General features: G+C 51.0%; 2 protein-coding genes across 2 annotated transcripts; one reads left to right on the top strand and one right to left on the bottom strand.

Annotated features, from left to right (window-relative positions):
- The first annotated feature begins 788 nt into the window (after nucleotides 1-788).
- LOC138683190 (olfactory receptor 14C36-like) lies at nucleotides 789-1715 on the top strand. Its single transcript, XM_069774722.1, has one exon. The coding sequence runs from the start codon at nucleotides 789-791 to the stop codon at nucleotides 1713-1715; it is 927 nt and encodes a 308-aa protein (XP_069630823.1).
- Nucleotides 1716-14657: 12942 nt separating this feature from the next.
- On the bottom strand, nucleotides 14658-15614 carry LOC138683180 (olfactory receptor 14A16-like). The gene has a single exon (XM_069774710.1). The coding sequence runs from the start codon at nucleotides 15612-15614 to the stop codon at nucleotides 14658-14660; it is 957 nt and encodes a 318-aa protein (XP_069630811.1).
- Nucleotides 15615-15843: the final 229 nt, after the last annotated feature.

Below are 15843 nucleotides of genomic sequence, written 5' to 3' on the forward strand. Positions count from 1 at the left end.
TTTCCAAGCTGTGAGCTGTCCTTAAGCATGGAAATCATTCTCTGTTATCTGAAAGCCCACAAAGACAGTTGCAGAGATGCTATCTATGACTGAGCAAATGCTCTTGGATTGGTGAAATGAGCGGTGTGTGTCCTTGGCTAGAAACAGGGTGCTGAGACCTTGAGAAAGGGTGAGGCATTGAGTGGATCCCTCTGCTCTCAGCAGCATCTGGTGGCTTTTACTGGTACCATGGGAGTGTGATCAACCTCCATCTGAGAAAACTGCAAGCACAGGGCAGCTGGTTCCATTCACTCCTCACTAAGCCACAGTGAATCCCTTTGCCTCTCATGGCTCAGCTCATGATTTCTGATTTCAGAGAACACTCACATGGCAGGATGGGGGAAGTAGTCAACCCCCCCCCCCCCAAAACTTCTTTCTGCCACCCACATTCTTTAACACTGGGAGTGCAGATGCTGACAAGCCCTCCTGTGTTAGGAGTGATTTTATCTGACATATTCTGAATATCAAACCCAGCCCCCCTGCCACGTTCCCATCTACCCACTGCAGTGGGGCTGGGTCGACTCCTCAAAAGAAAATGGGCAGAGGCCCTGCTCCAGCACACAGAGCCACAGACAATGAAGCTGAAGACCAGAGGCAGAATGAAATTTCCTCCTGAGGAAGGGAAAAGGGTGCGTGTGTGATAGGGGGAGGGTGTATGAGACATATCTTTGGTTTTACTCAGAGATGTTTCTGGTAACTTGTCACTGCCTTTTCCTCCTTGGACAGTCCCCTGTGTCCAGAGGATGCATATGCCCAACAGCAGTTCCATGACTGAGTTCCTCCTCCTGGAATTTGCAGACACCCGGGAGCTGCAGCTCTTGCACTTCTGGCTCTTCCTGGGCATCTACCTGGCTGCCCTCCTCGCCAACGGCCTCATCATCACAGCCGTGGCCTGCGACCACCGCCTCCACACACCCATGTACTTCTTCCTCCTCAACCTATCCCTCCTTGACCTGGGTGCCATCTCCACCACTGTCCCCAAAGCCATGGCCAATTCCCTGTGGAACACCAGGGCTATTTCCCACCCAGGATGTGCTGCCCAGGTCTTTCTGTTTACCTTTTTGATGTCAGCAGAATTGTATCTCCTCACTGTCATGGCCTATGACCGCTACGTTGCCATCTGCAAACCCCTGCACTACGGGACCCTCCTGGGCAGCAGAGCTTGTGTCCACATGGCAGCAGCTGCCTGGGGCAGTGGGTTTCTCCATGCTGTGCTACACACTTCCAATACATTTTCAATACCACTCTGCAAGGGCAATGCTGTGGACCAGTTCTTCTGTGAAATCCCCCACATCCTCAAGCTCGCCTGCTTGGACTCCTTCTTCAGGGAAGTTGGGGTACTTGTGGTTAGTGTCCTTGTGCACTTCTATTGTTTTGTTTTCATTGTGCTGTCCTATAGGCAGATCGTCAGGGCTGTGCTGAGGATCCCCTCTGAGCAGGGACAGCACAAAGCCTTTTCCACGTGCCTCCCTCACCTGGCTGTGGTCTCCTTGTTTGTAATCACTGGTGTTTTTGCCTACCTGAAGCCCCCTTCCATATCCTCCCCATCCCTGGACCTGCTGCTGGCAGTTCTGTACTCAGTGGTGCCTCCGGCAGTGAACCCCCTCATCTACAGCATGAGGAACCATGAGATCAAGAATGGTATTAGGAAACTGATTTCATGGACTCCTGTTTAGCACCAAGAAACATCCCATCTCTCCACAAATGACTGCCAGGGTATTCCACACCAGTCCTGATTTTCTTGTTGTTTTTGTTGTTCTCTTTATTGTTACTGTAATTGTTATTCTTCATTTATAATGTTCCTACAGTAATGTTTGGAGTCCTTTTACTTCTACAGAGGTATGAACCCCCTCTTTCTTACCTGGAGCCTCTCTAAAGGTGTCTAATGCTTGTTGAGAGCTGAACACACTACAACATCTGTGTAGTAAAATGAGATCTCTTCAGTGCTGCGCGTGAACACTGGGCTTGTCTTCCAATGCCGGAGTCAGGAGTTGCTCAGGGTTCTGCATGGCTGCAGGAGCAAAAGCCTCTCGGTCACCTTGTGACCATGTAGAGATCAAGGATTGGATTTAGGGCTCACCCGTCAGTGTCTAGTGACAGTGGAGGCCATGGCTGGTCACTGAGTGACATACCCAAGGCTGTCACATGTCAGATGGGGCAGACGTCATTCTCAAGGGGAAACTGGAGCTGCCTGGCGATCCCCCAGGCTCTCCAGGGACAGAGTGTGCCCGAGGTGGGCAGTGAATGGAGCCCCTCTAAGTGAGAGAGCACCCAAAGTGGAGTCACCGAAGGTAAAGTGCCAAATTGGTGTATCCACAGGGAAACAAGGACTCTGCAATCCCAGAGGAGGCAGCAGGGACCCCGCAGCATGGGTGAAGGAGCCTGGAGAGTGATCAGCGTCACCCCCATTCAGTGGAGGCCCACTCATCTCTAGTGTTAATGCAGAGGAAGGCTTTGGGTCACTCAGAATTGCTCTGTCAGGGCTTGCAGGCACTTGTACGTGTCTCGGACCACCCCGGCACTGCAAATGCAGCAGGCCACACAAAAGTGTGAGTAACTAACTGCCACCCTCCATCCCCACTGATTAGAGAAGGAGCTCAGACCAGGTACTCGCATGCAGGAGCTTCTTTTGTGCACATCTGCGCTGCAGCAAGAGGGTGGGTCTGTGGGGTGCATGGGGGAGCTGAATACCCATCCCCTCCGAGGGTTTCTAACCAGAGGCTGGATATCTGCGCTGGCTCGGCAGAGTCACTGCCCTACGGAAGGGGAAATGGACCTCTTGCTGTCACTGCCTAGGGACAGAAATGGGGGTTAACAGAGGGGGAAATCTCCATCTCTTTTAGACACCTGCTCTCTGAAATCATGCTCTTGGAATTAGCTGCCCTCCACTCTTTGGAGAGGGAATTCAAGGACACAGTCAGAAAATTGGTTTCAGAGCCATTTTTCATCTAGAATGGCTTGACCAGCCCTATGCAGTCATGGCACCCATGGTATCTAAGGGCAGGTCTGCAATCTGCTTGGTTTTTTCTTCTTGCGGTCTCTGTCATACTTGCGATCCTACAGAAATGTTTGGATTCATCCCAGCTGTGCTAATGGTGAAACCTGCTGTGTGTGACCTAGAAGCATTCTGTAAATGCTTACAACACTATCACAGCTGGCTCCCCAATGCTATGTCTTTAAAAAGTGTCATCTCACCACCACAGAGACCTTCAGTGCGGGTCCTGCAGACCGGGCTATAATTCAAAAGATCATGAAAGGACATTGTCATTCAGCTGCACCCTAAAAGATCCTCTGGCTTTCGTTTGGTTCCCTACTGACCTGGAGGATGAGCTCAGCACCCCAGTGTGATCTGTTGGGGACCCACATCTGGATCCAGGGCTCAGGTGTCAGTGCCTGGCGCAAAGAGAGTTGGAGAGTTGTCTCATGCTTACCTGCCTTGGGCTGCCACACGGGCTAATGGCCAACACTCATCCTTTCTGGAGGTGAATCAGGAGAGCTCAGGGGATCTGAAGGGTCAGCGTGTGCCCAGGAGTGAGTGGGGAGCTTCACAAAATGAGGGACCACCCAAGGCATGGTCATAAAAAGGGAAAACAGTAAATCCAAGTGTGAGAAGGTAATGGAGGGCTCTGCAATCCCAGGAGAGGCAGCAGGGACCCAGCAGGCACAGGGAGGGAGGCTGGAGATTGATTCATGCACCCTCAGGAAAAAAAACTGGACCTGGATCTAGTATAGCACCCAAACACCTCTCGTGCTTCTGGATTAAATAAGAAAGAGAAATCCATTTCTGTACATGCCAGTTCAGGGCTGGCTGCTCTGTGGCTGGAGCTGCTGGAGGGGTCCCAGGATCCCCAGGACCAGGGTTTTTGCACTGTCCTGGTGAGCGGGGCTGGCAGTGGGAATGGGGGGAAGGCAAAGGCTGTCTTGGTGAGGACTTTCCTGGATACAAAGGAGTCACTGGCCTCCATTTCCTCATGCCATTGCTGGCCTGCAGTTTGGGGCTGACAGGAAGGCTGACATGCCCTCCTCCCTGATGCCCCTGCTCCCCATCTTCCTTGAACTGCTGTTCCCTTCAAAGGAGCTCAGGCGCTACGTCTATAGGGGACGTAGACCTTGGGGCCTACATCTATAGCCTAGATCATATGGCTATGGGTCCTACATCTTCTTCACACCAACACTGTGTTATTGTGTTGTTGTGGTACTCCTGCCAGGCTGTAGGTTGCCCTACAGAAAGGCACAGCTCTCCCTTTGTGATATCTGTGATACCATCGTGGTATCAGAGAGTCCTTGGTTTGGTCATCCGAGTCAGGATACTTATGCATCACACCTCCTTTGTCACTTTCTCCACGTCTGGGCTAAGAAAGGCAGAGGAGTTGGGAGATCTGCACTCTGAAACTGCACTCCTCCTTTTTTAGCACAGTACAATTTCTTTTTTGGTGGGTAACTCACAAGTGTGACTGCCGTTTAGCTGACAGTCATTACACCTCCACGGGTCACTACACCTCCATGGGTCACTACTTTCACTGAGAGCAATGGAAAGGTTTTCTACCCCTGCAGAGAACACCTTCCCAGTGTGATGGGGGCATCTCATAAGTAATTAAAGGTAGATCTACGCCCCTCTGCCACATTCCATGGTGTAGAGAAGAGCGTGTGAGGAGCTGCCTCTGTGGATGCACACGTGCATCAAAGCTGCTCACCTCCACTCCTCATGGAGTGACTGCAGACGTGGTACAGACAATACACTGGTGTGAGGACAGGGTCTGTCTCATTGGAATGAAGACCCCCTGGAATGGGATGGGTGACCCCTGACTTCACATCCCTAGTTATCTCCTGAAGCTTGAGTGGGACCTGGTGGGGATCAGCATGGCGGTTATAGACACAGGTTTAGGCCCACAAGTCCAAAAACCTCCAACTGCTGGAAATGGGGAGTCTGCTGAAGACCGGTCAATATCATTGGGCCAAAGAGAAGGATGTCAGAAATTCAAGGCTGGCCCAGGGGAGATACTGTCATTGTCTACAGCTAGCTTATGGGATGGTGCAGATGAAGATGAGTCAGACTCTTCCCAGGTGGGCACAGTGGAAGGATGAGAAGCCATGGGAAAAAGTTGGGCCATGGGAAAAAGTTGGGCCATGGGAAATTCTGACTAGGCTTAAGAGAAAAGAATCTGCACTATAAGGTCTGTCAGGTACTGGGAACATGCACCCAGAAAGGCTGTGGGAGCTCCACAATGGAGATAGTCAAGCCTCAACTAGACGTAGTGCCATGGGGGTTTTTGGATTGTAATGGATGACTACCTAATATGGACACAGAGGCACCCATCCGTCATGCCAACCAACCATCTAGAGAGGTTTGCTGCTTGCTGGGGACCAGGATCCAGGATGTTGAGGTGGGACGTCCAAAGCTCATCCGGCCCTCTGACTACTACCCCCTGCTCTTATTCCAAGTGGGCACAAATCACACTGCCAGGGGAAAGAAGTGACAGTATCAGATATGACTACAGGGCTCTGGGGGTGATAGTGAAGGGCATGGGGGCCCAGATGGTGTTCTCCTCAACCTTCTTGGTGAGGGGAAAGGGTGTGAGGAGAAAGGCACTGATAGGACAAGTTAATCATTAACTGCAGAACGGGTGTAGGGGACATGGTTTTGGGTTCCGTGCCCATGGCACCCTGTTTGCAGACCAGTGTCTGCTTGGGAGAGATGGGATCCACCTCTCTAAGCAGGGCAAAGCTGTTTTTGCCAACAGGCTGGCTGACCTCATAAGCAGGGCTGTAAATTAAGAAGGATTGGGCAGGAGGGAGCAACCAGCAGTCCTCTAAGGGAGGGATAGATAGGATCAATGAGCAAAGGGCATGGGGTGATGTGATGGGAAGGGATCACACAATCAGCAAAATGGGGCTCAAGTGGGGTCACCTCCAGCACTTACATGTAAGCAGGGAAATGCCTACAAAGCACCACGGTGGAGAAATCTCTCACACCCTCTCCAAGAACTCAACATGCTGGGCTGCCTCTCTAAAGTGCCTGTACTCTAATGCGTGCAGTATGGGGCATAACCACGAGGTTTTAGAGATCTGTGTTCAGTTGCCGGGCAGCAATCTTGTTGCAATCATGGAGACGTGGTGGGATGGCTCCCATGCCTGGAGTGTTGAAATGGAGAGATACAGGCTCCTGAGGAAAGAGAGGATGGGAAGACAAGGATGGCGAGTTGCCCTTTGTGTGAGAGAACAGCTGGAGGACATGGCGCTCTGTCTCGGGATGGATAGGGAGCCAATGGAGATCTTAAGGGTGAGGATTAAGGAGATAACAGGAAAGGGTGGCGTTATAGTGGATGTCTGCGATAGGCCACCGGACCAGGAAGAAGAAGTATATGTTGTCCTCAACGGACATGTAGGAGCAGCCTCACATTGGCAGGCCCTGGTCCTCATGGGAGACTTCAACCACCCCAATACCTGCTCAAAGGACAACACAGCAGGGTATAAGCACTCCAGGAGGTCTGTGGAGTGCATTGATGATAAATTCCTCACCCAAGTGATAGAGGAGCCAACGAGGAGAGGAGCTCTGCTGGACCTCTTCCTCACCAACAAGGAGGGGCTTGTTGGGGATGTGAAGGTCAAAGACAGCCTTGTGACCATGAGATGGGGCTGTAGTGACCATGAGATGGTGGAGTTCAGGATCCTGAGGGGAAGGAGGAAGGTAAAAAGCAATCTCAGAATGCCAGATTTAAGGAGAGTAGAGTTTGGCCTTCTTCAAGTATCTGCTTGGAAGAGCCCCATGGGATGTGGCCCTGGAGGGAAGGCGGGCCTGAGAAAGCTGGTTAATATTCAAGGATCACCTCCTCCAAGCTCAAGAGGGGTGCAGCCCATCAAATATGATATCAGGCAAAAATGCCTAGAGGGCTGCGTGGATGAACAAGTCGCTCCTGGCCAAACTCAAACACAAAAAGGAAGCATACAGAGGGTGGCAACAAGGACAGGTAACCTGGGAGGAACACAGAGGTGCTGTCTGAGCATGCTGGGGCAAAGGTAGGAAAGGTAAAGTCCAAATGGCATGGAATTTGGTGAGGGATGTCAAAGAAAACAAGAAGGGCTTCTGTAAGTAGACAGGTAACAAAAGGGAAACGAGGGAAAATGTGGGCCCATTGCTCAGTGAGACTGGGGACCTGATGACACAGGACGTGGGAAAGGCTGAGGCACAGAATGCCTTCATTGCCTCGGCAGTTGCTAGCAAGACCGGCCTTCAGAAATCCCAGCTGACAGAGACCAGGGGGAAAGCATGGACATCTGCCTTGGTGGAAGAGGATCAGATCAGGGAAGACTTTGGCAAACTGGACATACATAGGTATGTCCTATGCACCTTTACTACTTTCTTATCGTTCATGTGCCTGGAAATGCTTTCCATGATTAGCTGCTCCATCACCTTCCCAGGGGTGGAGGTGAGTCTGACTTGCCTGTAGTTCCCTGGGTCTTCCTTCTTTTCTTTCTTGAAGACACAAGTGACATTTGCTTTCCACATGTGTGCTCTGAGGCTCTTTATATGTCTGTGCCCTAGGCCTCTGTGTATCACTTGAGGTCTGGCATTGGGGGGCCATGGTGTTATGCCATTGTACATCCCATAAAGATGTGGCCAGATCAGAAAAAAGGGATGATGCGATGGAAGTGACAGCAGGTGTGTCCATTTCTTGTTGGCAAAGAAATAAGGGAGATCTGTCCAACTGCTCCAACCTTCACTGCTCCAAGCACCCTTTAGATAGGAAATGAAGATGTACAGTATGTCAATATAAACGTGTCACCAGAACACAGTTCTCCATTCAAAGTGTTGGGAGGAAATACATTTTTGGAAATGGCTGTATACATCTCTCTTTACATAAAGGGAGAGAAAGTGTCATCATCTTGCTGGTCCATGTCCATGGCCTATGAAAAAATTCGTGAGAATTTGCAGACCAATATCAAACTGCTGAAAAGTGACTTTTTACACACTTATTGCCCCAAGCTCTTTCCTGCATATGTTTCTACTTTTGGCTAACATCTTCATTCTGGGATTGACTCAGTTGCCAGCACAGAGGTTGACTTTGCCTCCAAGATACCCAGGGGTGGCTGAAGCCCCCACGTGGGACTGGGAAATGAGACCCATGACCTACCGGAGCACTTCTGGAGCAGGAGCTGGTCACCAGACAGGGTGTGTCCAAGCATCTCAGTTGAGACTACTGATTTCTGCCCCTTGAGTAGAAAAGGAAGCCTGGGCCGTGGCACCCAAGATGCCCAACATTAGAGGAGACCACTCTCATCCCTGCCTTCACTGACAATGGAACCACATGTACTTTATACCTGCAGGGAATGAAAAATGCGTGGGTCTAGGTATTGCAGAGTCTGCTTGAAGACGCTCCTGTGTCCCAGATACATTGGGCTTAGTGCCCGTTTGGCTATTCAAAAGAGAGCATTTCATTCACTTTGTCTCTTTTTTCCCCTCTGTCAATCAGGAGAGCTCGTCACTTCAATGTGTGACTTGCTGTGTGCAAAGAGCCGCTATGGACAGACGGAGTCCAGGGCAGGGAGTGTTTTGGGGGGTCCTGGGATCCGTACTTACACAAAAATGTGGGTTTTGCTCATCTAATGCTATCCGCTGTGGGAAGTGGACTTCAGAGGAGGTAACGTGGACTTAATATACAGTTGTTGAGTGTATTACATCGCCGCGTGTCTGTGTGCAGCTCGGTCTCCAAGCAGGAGGGAGTTGGTGCCCATGGGCTGAAGCATGCAGCTACAGACTTCAGTGAAGAAAGCTCAGATTTGAGCAAGGCTGCTGTAAGTGCCAGGTGGTTGAGAGAAAAGGTGGGGCTGGGGGTAGGGATGAAGAATGACCATAGATTGTTAAGACAAAAAGGGTCTTGCTTTTTGTATACATCCAAACTCCATTAGGAGGATCAATATGAAGATTTGTGATATTACATGGTGCCTGAACAGAAAAATAAAGAAAAGGGGGGGGGGGCGAGAATTCTTTCTTATTGTTTAGTATTGAAATCTTTCCACTTTGACTACGCTCCTGAAATGTCTCTAATTAACCACATAAGAATTGAAGACCTAAAGGACAACTATGCACTGAGCCTTGGCTCGTTAGGGAGTTTTCATGTTAATGAGCCCTCTGGTGCCAAGTTCCTGAACTGCAGATCCTGAAAGACTGAACGCGCCTCTCAAGAAGTAAAAGCCAGCATCAAACTTCCAAGTTTCTGAGGGTGTTAGTGGGCGCCACTGAGGAACATAACTCTAGAGAGCGTGGAGGGAATGACCAGACAAGGAGACCGTCCCTGGTGGCTGGTGAACCAGGAAGTCGGAGACACTGGTTACAGGTGGAAGATCAATTGTGGAGGTGGCTGTGAAAGCCCTAAATGTGTTTCACCAAGCAGGATGGCCAAACCCTGAGCCCCATCCCCCTGGGAAGGGGGATCCTTTCCTTCATGGGATGCTTACAGCTCCCAGGCTGTTTTGGGGGTCAGTGAGGAGGGAACAAGGGCCTGGGGCTGTAAGGAACCGGTGTCCTCGCATGGGCTTCAGTGGAAGAGACAGCAGCCACCGTGGAGATGACAAGGACTTCAGTTGTGTTGGCAGGGAGGAGGGGGGCAGCTGCACAAAGGCCCTGCTTACACCACAGACAGTCCTACACTGTCTTATGCCTGTGCCATTTTCCCTGCAGACTTTAGCTGCCTCCCCCTGTTTCCCCACCTCACCCTGACCTTGGGATCTCCCAGGTAGAAGAACTTGGAGCAATGGAGTAATCTGAGCTTGGGGAAAGTGTGAGGGCAATGGACTTGAATAATTTTGTCAGTGTTTCTCACATTCCAAACCTTTTTTACTTGGCATAAATTAAATTGATCTTCCCCAAGTCAACCCTTCTTTGCCTGTGACAGTAATTAGTAAGTGATCTCCCTGTCTTTATCGTGACCCATGAGCTATTCCATCTTATTTTGTCCCTTTGTCCTTTTGAGATGGAGGTGTGAGTGGGCAGCTGGGTGGGGGTCTGGGTGTTGGGCAAGGCTAACCCACAGCAGGACGACCACCTCAGGACTGCTGAATCCAGTATGGGGCTTACCAGCACAAGGAAGACCCTGACAGACTGGAGAGAAAGTTGCAGAGGCCAGAAGGATGGCTGGGGCCTGGATCACATTGTGTACAAGGAGAGGCTGAGAAAGCCGGGGTTTGGAAAAAAGCCTCAGAGCCAAACACTGGAGCAAGGACCCAGGCCAGATGGTGAGATCTCTATCAGTGGAGATTTTCAAAATCTGTCGAGACAAGCACTTGATCTAGCCGGACGTGTCTGAGAATGGGCTTGGCTGAGAGTCTGGCTGTGGCAAGAGCTATGGGACTTGATGTGTAATGAGTGTTGGTAGGAAACTGGTTCCCTTTGTATTAGTAATGGCAGTAGAGCTGCGTATCCTGGAGACCTGGAGGAAGACAGGGGTGACCATGCAGCAAAGGTCCTTCCTCAGGGTTGGGCTGTATGGCCACTCACTCTCTGGCTCTTCTGTGTTCATATGATAGGTGATCCCCAACATGACTGCATTTGCCCCTTCTCTGCCCCCACCAGCCCCACACCCCAGGGCAGCATGACAGTCCTGGCCCTGGAGATCCTCAGCCAGCTCTTCCATCTCTCCAGCCCCCTTTCCCTGTGCCAGCTGGGTTCCTGCTGCCTGCCCTTTGATTGCAGAGTCCTCCTTTCCCTGTGAATACCTGGAATTAACACTTTTGGGTGATTCCACCTAGGCAATCTCTCACTTTGTGGAGCTCCAGTCACAGCCCAGGCACACGCTGCCCATGGAGATCCCCTGGGATATCCAGGCAGCTACAGATTCCCCTCCTGGAAGATGTCTTCTGCCCTGTCACATGTGGGAGAGGACTCGGTTTGTATCTCAGTGACGACTCATCATCTCCACTGTCACCAGGCACCAACAGGTGAGTCCTAAGTCTACCCCTCTAGCAGGTCACAAGATGACAATGAGCTTTTTGCCCTTGAAACCATGGATCTATAGGCCTTTTTGGGGTGCAGTATCTCAGGGCTGTTCCTGACACGAGGCTTGGAAAAACAGCCCTACCATCAGGCAGTGCACAGGGAAGATCCCTTTTTGTTACAGCGATGCTATGAGGGAGTCAGCTTGGACCCAGTGTTACAAAGACACATTTTTATTTGGTCCTCCAGGTGAGACAGAGGAGGTTCATGCTTCACATGAAGTACGGGAAGTCCAAGTATTGCTCTACGAACATGAAACCCCAAAGAGCAATAACAACAATGATAATAAAACAAAGCATGGGCCTAGTATGGGAGTCACTTGTGGAAAAAGACTGGAAGTTTACTGGTATTGAAAAATGCCCATGAAATCACTTTTCTCAGGGCATTTTCCAGCTCCCTGTTCCTCATGCTATAGATGAGAGGGTTCACAACTGGAGACACCAGTGAGTACAGCACTGCCACCACCAGATCCAGGGATGGGGAGGAGATGGAGGGGGGCTTCAGATGGGCAATCATGCCAGTGCTGACATACATGGAGACCACTCAGCGCACAAGTCAGCAGCCCTAGCCAAGAGAACAAGGACCTCAGTTCTGGGTCCCAGCCCTACCAAAGCCCTTGGCTTTCCCCACCACAGGCTGTCCTATACTGTCCTATGTCAGTGATCGTTTCTCTGCAGATTTTTAACTCTCCCCCCTGCTTCCCCAACTCACTCTGACCCAATGATATCCCAAGGCTAACTGAAAGCTCTCTGTCCTCACTGTTCTTCAAACATAAAGCTGTAGTTTTCTGAGGCTTAGACAATATCTCTGAGTTCCCTGCAACCCATCTGGCTTCTTTCAAAGCCTTGTTTATGTTCCTCTAGCACCAAAGATGTGCTCCACTAGCCCCAGGCTCGCTTGAATTCTTATGTGCACGGCTCTCTCCCTGCACAACCACGTCTCTCACAAACCCTTCCCTTTTTTCCCCACAGTGATGATACTTCACCCCAGGAGGTCTGTGCATCCTCCACACTCATAGATGTTTCCTGAGGTCCATCCAAGTATGGGAAGTGAAGCAAGAAAAGAGCATGTTCAGATCATTTGGCATGAGAGCCACCCTCAGCAGCGGGCCTTGTCCATTTTCTAGGCATGCACATTATCATAGACAAATCTCTTTAATCCCTGACTTGCAGAAGGGGGGTCTTCCTTCCTGACATCTTCCCAGGACACACCTCCTCCTCTTCCCCATCCACAGACATCCACTGCTTTCCATTTCTGGCCTCAGAGAGGGTTTCAGGATTTGCTAAAGCCATCAGCCACCTCCTTGTTTCTCACTGACATCTCTCGACCCTCTCTCTGAGCCCTACACATTGCCAAGCAATCAGTGCTGCTCAGAGCTGCTCTCTCTTCAGAAGAGGCCTTGAGATTCCTGCATATTCCTGGTGCTTATTAACTATCTTCCTGGCTCTCTCCAGAGCTCATGGCAAACGTTGTTGTCTACAACAGGGCCTTTATGACCATTGTTTATGAAATCATTGTCTTTTTAAGATCTTCTCTGCAGGAAGAATAGCCACAGAAAAGCACCAAAGCCACTACAACAGAGTCTGAATGAAGTGCCAGTAAGAACCAAGTGAGCAACACCCAGGGCTCTGGCTTCCTGGGAAGGAGTGTCTCCTCTTTGTCACCTTTTCTAATGAAAGGAGCAGGAAAACTGTCCATCCCATGGAGCTCTGCTGAACTAATATGGAGCTGTACATTGTGAGAGGTGATACAAGTGGCATCAGCAGGTTGAGAAGACTTCTGTAGGGAAGGCATTTTGAGGGAGCACCCTGACTTCACCCAGATAAAAAGAGACCACGTAGTGTGCTGACATGATGGTTAGAAGTGTCCTGGGGTAAAAGAATGTGGATGAGAGCAGGTGGGAGAGATTTGGTTTGCAGAGATTTGAGGTAGTACTCTCCGTGTCTCAGCAGTCCGAGGTTTGGAACCAAGGAAAAATATGGAAGCTCTCAAGGACGTTTTGGAATTCATGGAACTATCAGTAATAGAAGTAACAGGACAGTGCTGAAATGGAACTCCTATGTATTCTCGATTATGAACTAAGGCTATTTAAGTTTTCTTTTTACATGACAAAAATAGCTATAAGTTCTCAGTAATTAACCTCTGGTATACAATCCTTAGAAAGAGTGTCCATGATGGCACCTCCTGGCAGCTGCTTCATGGCCCCTGTCAGCACCCTGTCCTTGTGCTGGCCCAGCCCCACTGCCCATAAACAGTCCCACTGCCCCACTGTGCAGGCACAGCATGGGAAAGGGGAGAGTCAGGGGTGGGGACCTTCCCCCCATTGTGATCCCAAAGATGGCCTTCAGATCACAGTTCCACCATGATCCTGCTACTTTTTCAGCTTCCCCAGCACCCGACCCAAGCCCTGCCGCAGCCTTGTCCTACATGGGGTTTTGCAGCCAGCTCTGCTCCAGGGTCTGCCAGGGTCTGGGGAAGAAGAGAAGCTGGGCAGGGCTGTCTGTTCCCCCAAACCAGCCGTTGGACCACCAGGATGATGGAGGTGGCCTCACAGCGAAACTCACCCGTAAACCCGGGGTGACCAGCAAGTGCTGGAAATGGCCAATGAGAGATGCTGGGGGTGACAAAGGCCCTGAGCCACCTTCCCTATCTGTCCGCACTGCCAAGGGCAGAGACCAGACTCCTCCTCTCCCCTACACCTGCATTTCTTCCATGCTTTCCACACGCCCTGGCTCTGCACCACACCCCCCTGGTGTCAGTCCTTGCCCTCCATGGTCACACACTACAAGCTCTACACTGATATTTTTTCTCTCCTGGGCACTTTCCAGATCAGATCAGCTCCCCCTAAACTCTTCCCACTTCCCTTCACCTCCCTCCACCTCCCCTGCCCTCTCCCCAGTGCAGCCCAGTCTGGCATGGCCCCACAGCAGTGCCCACCACAGGCTGCGGCAGAGCTCTGGGCACTCACCCCACAGCCCCAGACCCTCTGAAGGGCACAGCAGCTCCTCGGGGGTGGAGAGGGCTGAGCCCCAGGGCTGGGGGGCATCTGTGGCACAAGGCCTGGGGAGATACCCTTGTATGATGGAAATGCTGCTATGGAGGCCAGCTCTGTCACACAAGTGCCCATTGCCTGTCCTTGCCTGCAGTCACAGGCCTGACACACAGCAGGACTCTAACCAAGTTTCAAGAGCCCTCAGGCCTTCCACCAATCGAAGGGTTCAGAAGGAAAGCATGGAAGTGGGAAGAGAGAAGCTTGGGAAAGACCAAGCGCTGGTGCTCCCTGGCACTGCTGCTGTGCCAGGACTCTTTTCTTCTTCCCTTCTGCACACAGGCACTGCTCCCTGCAGCACCAGAGAAGGTCTTGGTGGAAGAAACTTGGAAAAACAAGTCACTGCAGGGCCCTTTATTTTGTTGAAACACACAGAGGGAACAGCTCATTTGCACAGCCTCCAGGGCACAGAAAAGCCTGGACAGACTGTGAATTAGAAACCAGAGGAATAAAGACACTTCTTTGTGGAAAGCATTCAGATATATAAAACAAAGTGAAAAAGAAGGAATAAAACCACACCCAAAATCACCATAAAAAGACCAGCAAAAGACAGGTTGGGTCTGTAATGAGATATAAGTACTATGCAGAAGACAAGAGGTAGTTTATTCCTTCTAAAAAGCATCCAGTCATTAGTTTTCTCAGGGCATCCTTGATCTCATGGTTTCTCATGCTGTAGATGAGGGGGTTCAGTGCTGGAGGCACCACCGAGTACAGAACTGCCACCACCAGGTCCAGGGATGGGGAGGAGATGGAGGGGGGCTTCAGGTAGGCAATTGTGGCAGTGCTTACAAACAGGGAGACCACGGTCAGGTGCGGGAGGCACGTGGAAAAGGCTTTGTGCCGTCCCTGCTCAGAGGGGATCCTCAGCACAGCCCTGAAGATCTGCCCATAGGACAGCACAATGAAAACAAAACAACCAACAGCTAAACATACACCAACTACAAGTACCCCAACTTCCCTGAGGTAGGCATCTGAGCAGGCAAGTTTGAGGATCTGGGGGATTTCACAGAAGAACTGGTCCACAGCATTGCCTTGGCAGAGGGGTAATGAAAATGTATTGACAGTGTGCAGCACAGCATGGAGGAACCCACTGCCCCAGGCAGCTGCTGCCGTGTGGACACAAGCTCTGCTGCCCAGGAGGGTCCCGTAGTGCAGGGGTTTGCAGATGGCAACGTAGCGGTCATAGGCCATGACAGTGAGAAGAGAACACTCTGCTGAGATCAAAAAGACTAACAGAAAGACCTGTGCAGCACATCCTGGGTAGGAGATGGCCCTGGTATTCCAAAGGGAATTTGCCATGGCTTTGGGGACAGTGCTGGAGATGGAGCCAAGGTCAAGAAGGGCGAGGTTGAGGAGGAAGAAGTACATGGGGGTGTGGAGGTGGTGGTCGCAGGCTATGGCGGTGATGACAAGGCCATTTCCCAGGAGGGCAGCCAGGTAGATGCCCAGGAAGAGCCAGAAGTGCAAGAGCTGCAGCTCCCGCATGTCTGCAAATGCCAGGAGAAGGAACTGGGTGATGGAGCTGCCGTTGGACATTTTCTTCCTCTGGGAATGGGGTGCTGTCAAAGTAGAAAAAAGACAGTGAAGAGTCAGGGCATTATTCTCAGAGCAATATCAAAGCCATTTCCCATAGACCCTCCCACTCTCACACACACAGACCCTTTTCCTTTTCTAGGAGACCTTCCTTCAGGTCTGTGGCTGGAGCCCTGCTTGGTGCTGGCCGAGCGTGCAATGAAGAGCAGGGCCTCTGCCCATGGGCTCTTGA

Source organism: Haliaeetus albicilla, chromosome 31 (genome assembly GCF_947461875.1).
Source record: "Haliaeetus albicilla chromosome 31, bHalAlb1.1, whole genome shotgun sequence".
In the NCBI taxonomy this organism is placed as follows: domain Eukaryota; kingdom Metazoa; phylum Chordata; class Aves; order Accipitriformes; family Accipitridae; genus Haliaeetus; species Haliaeetus albicilla.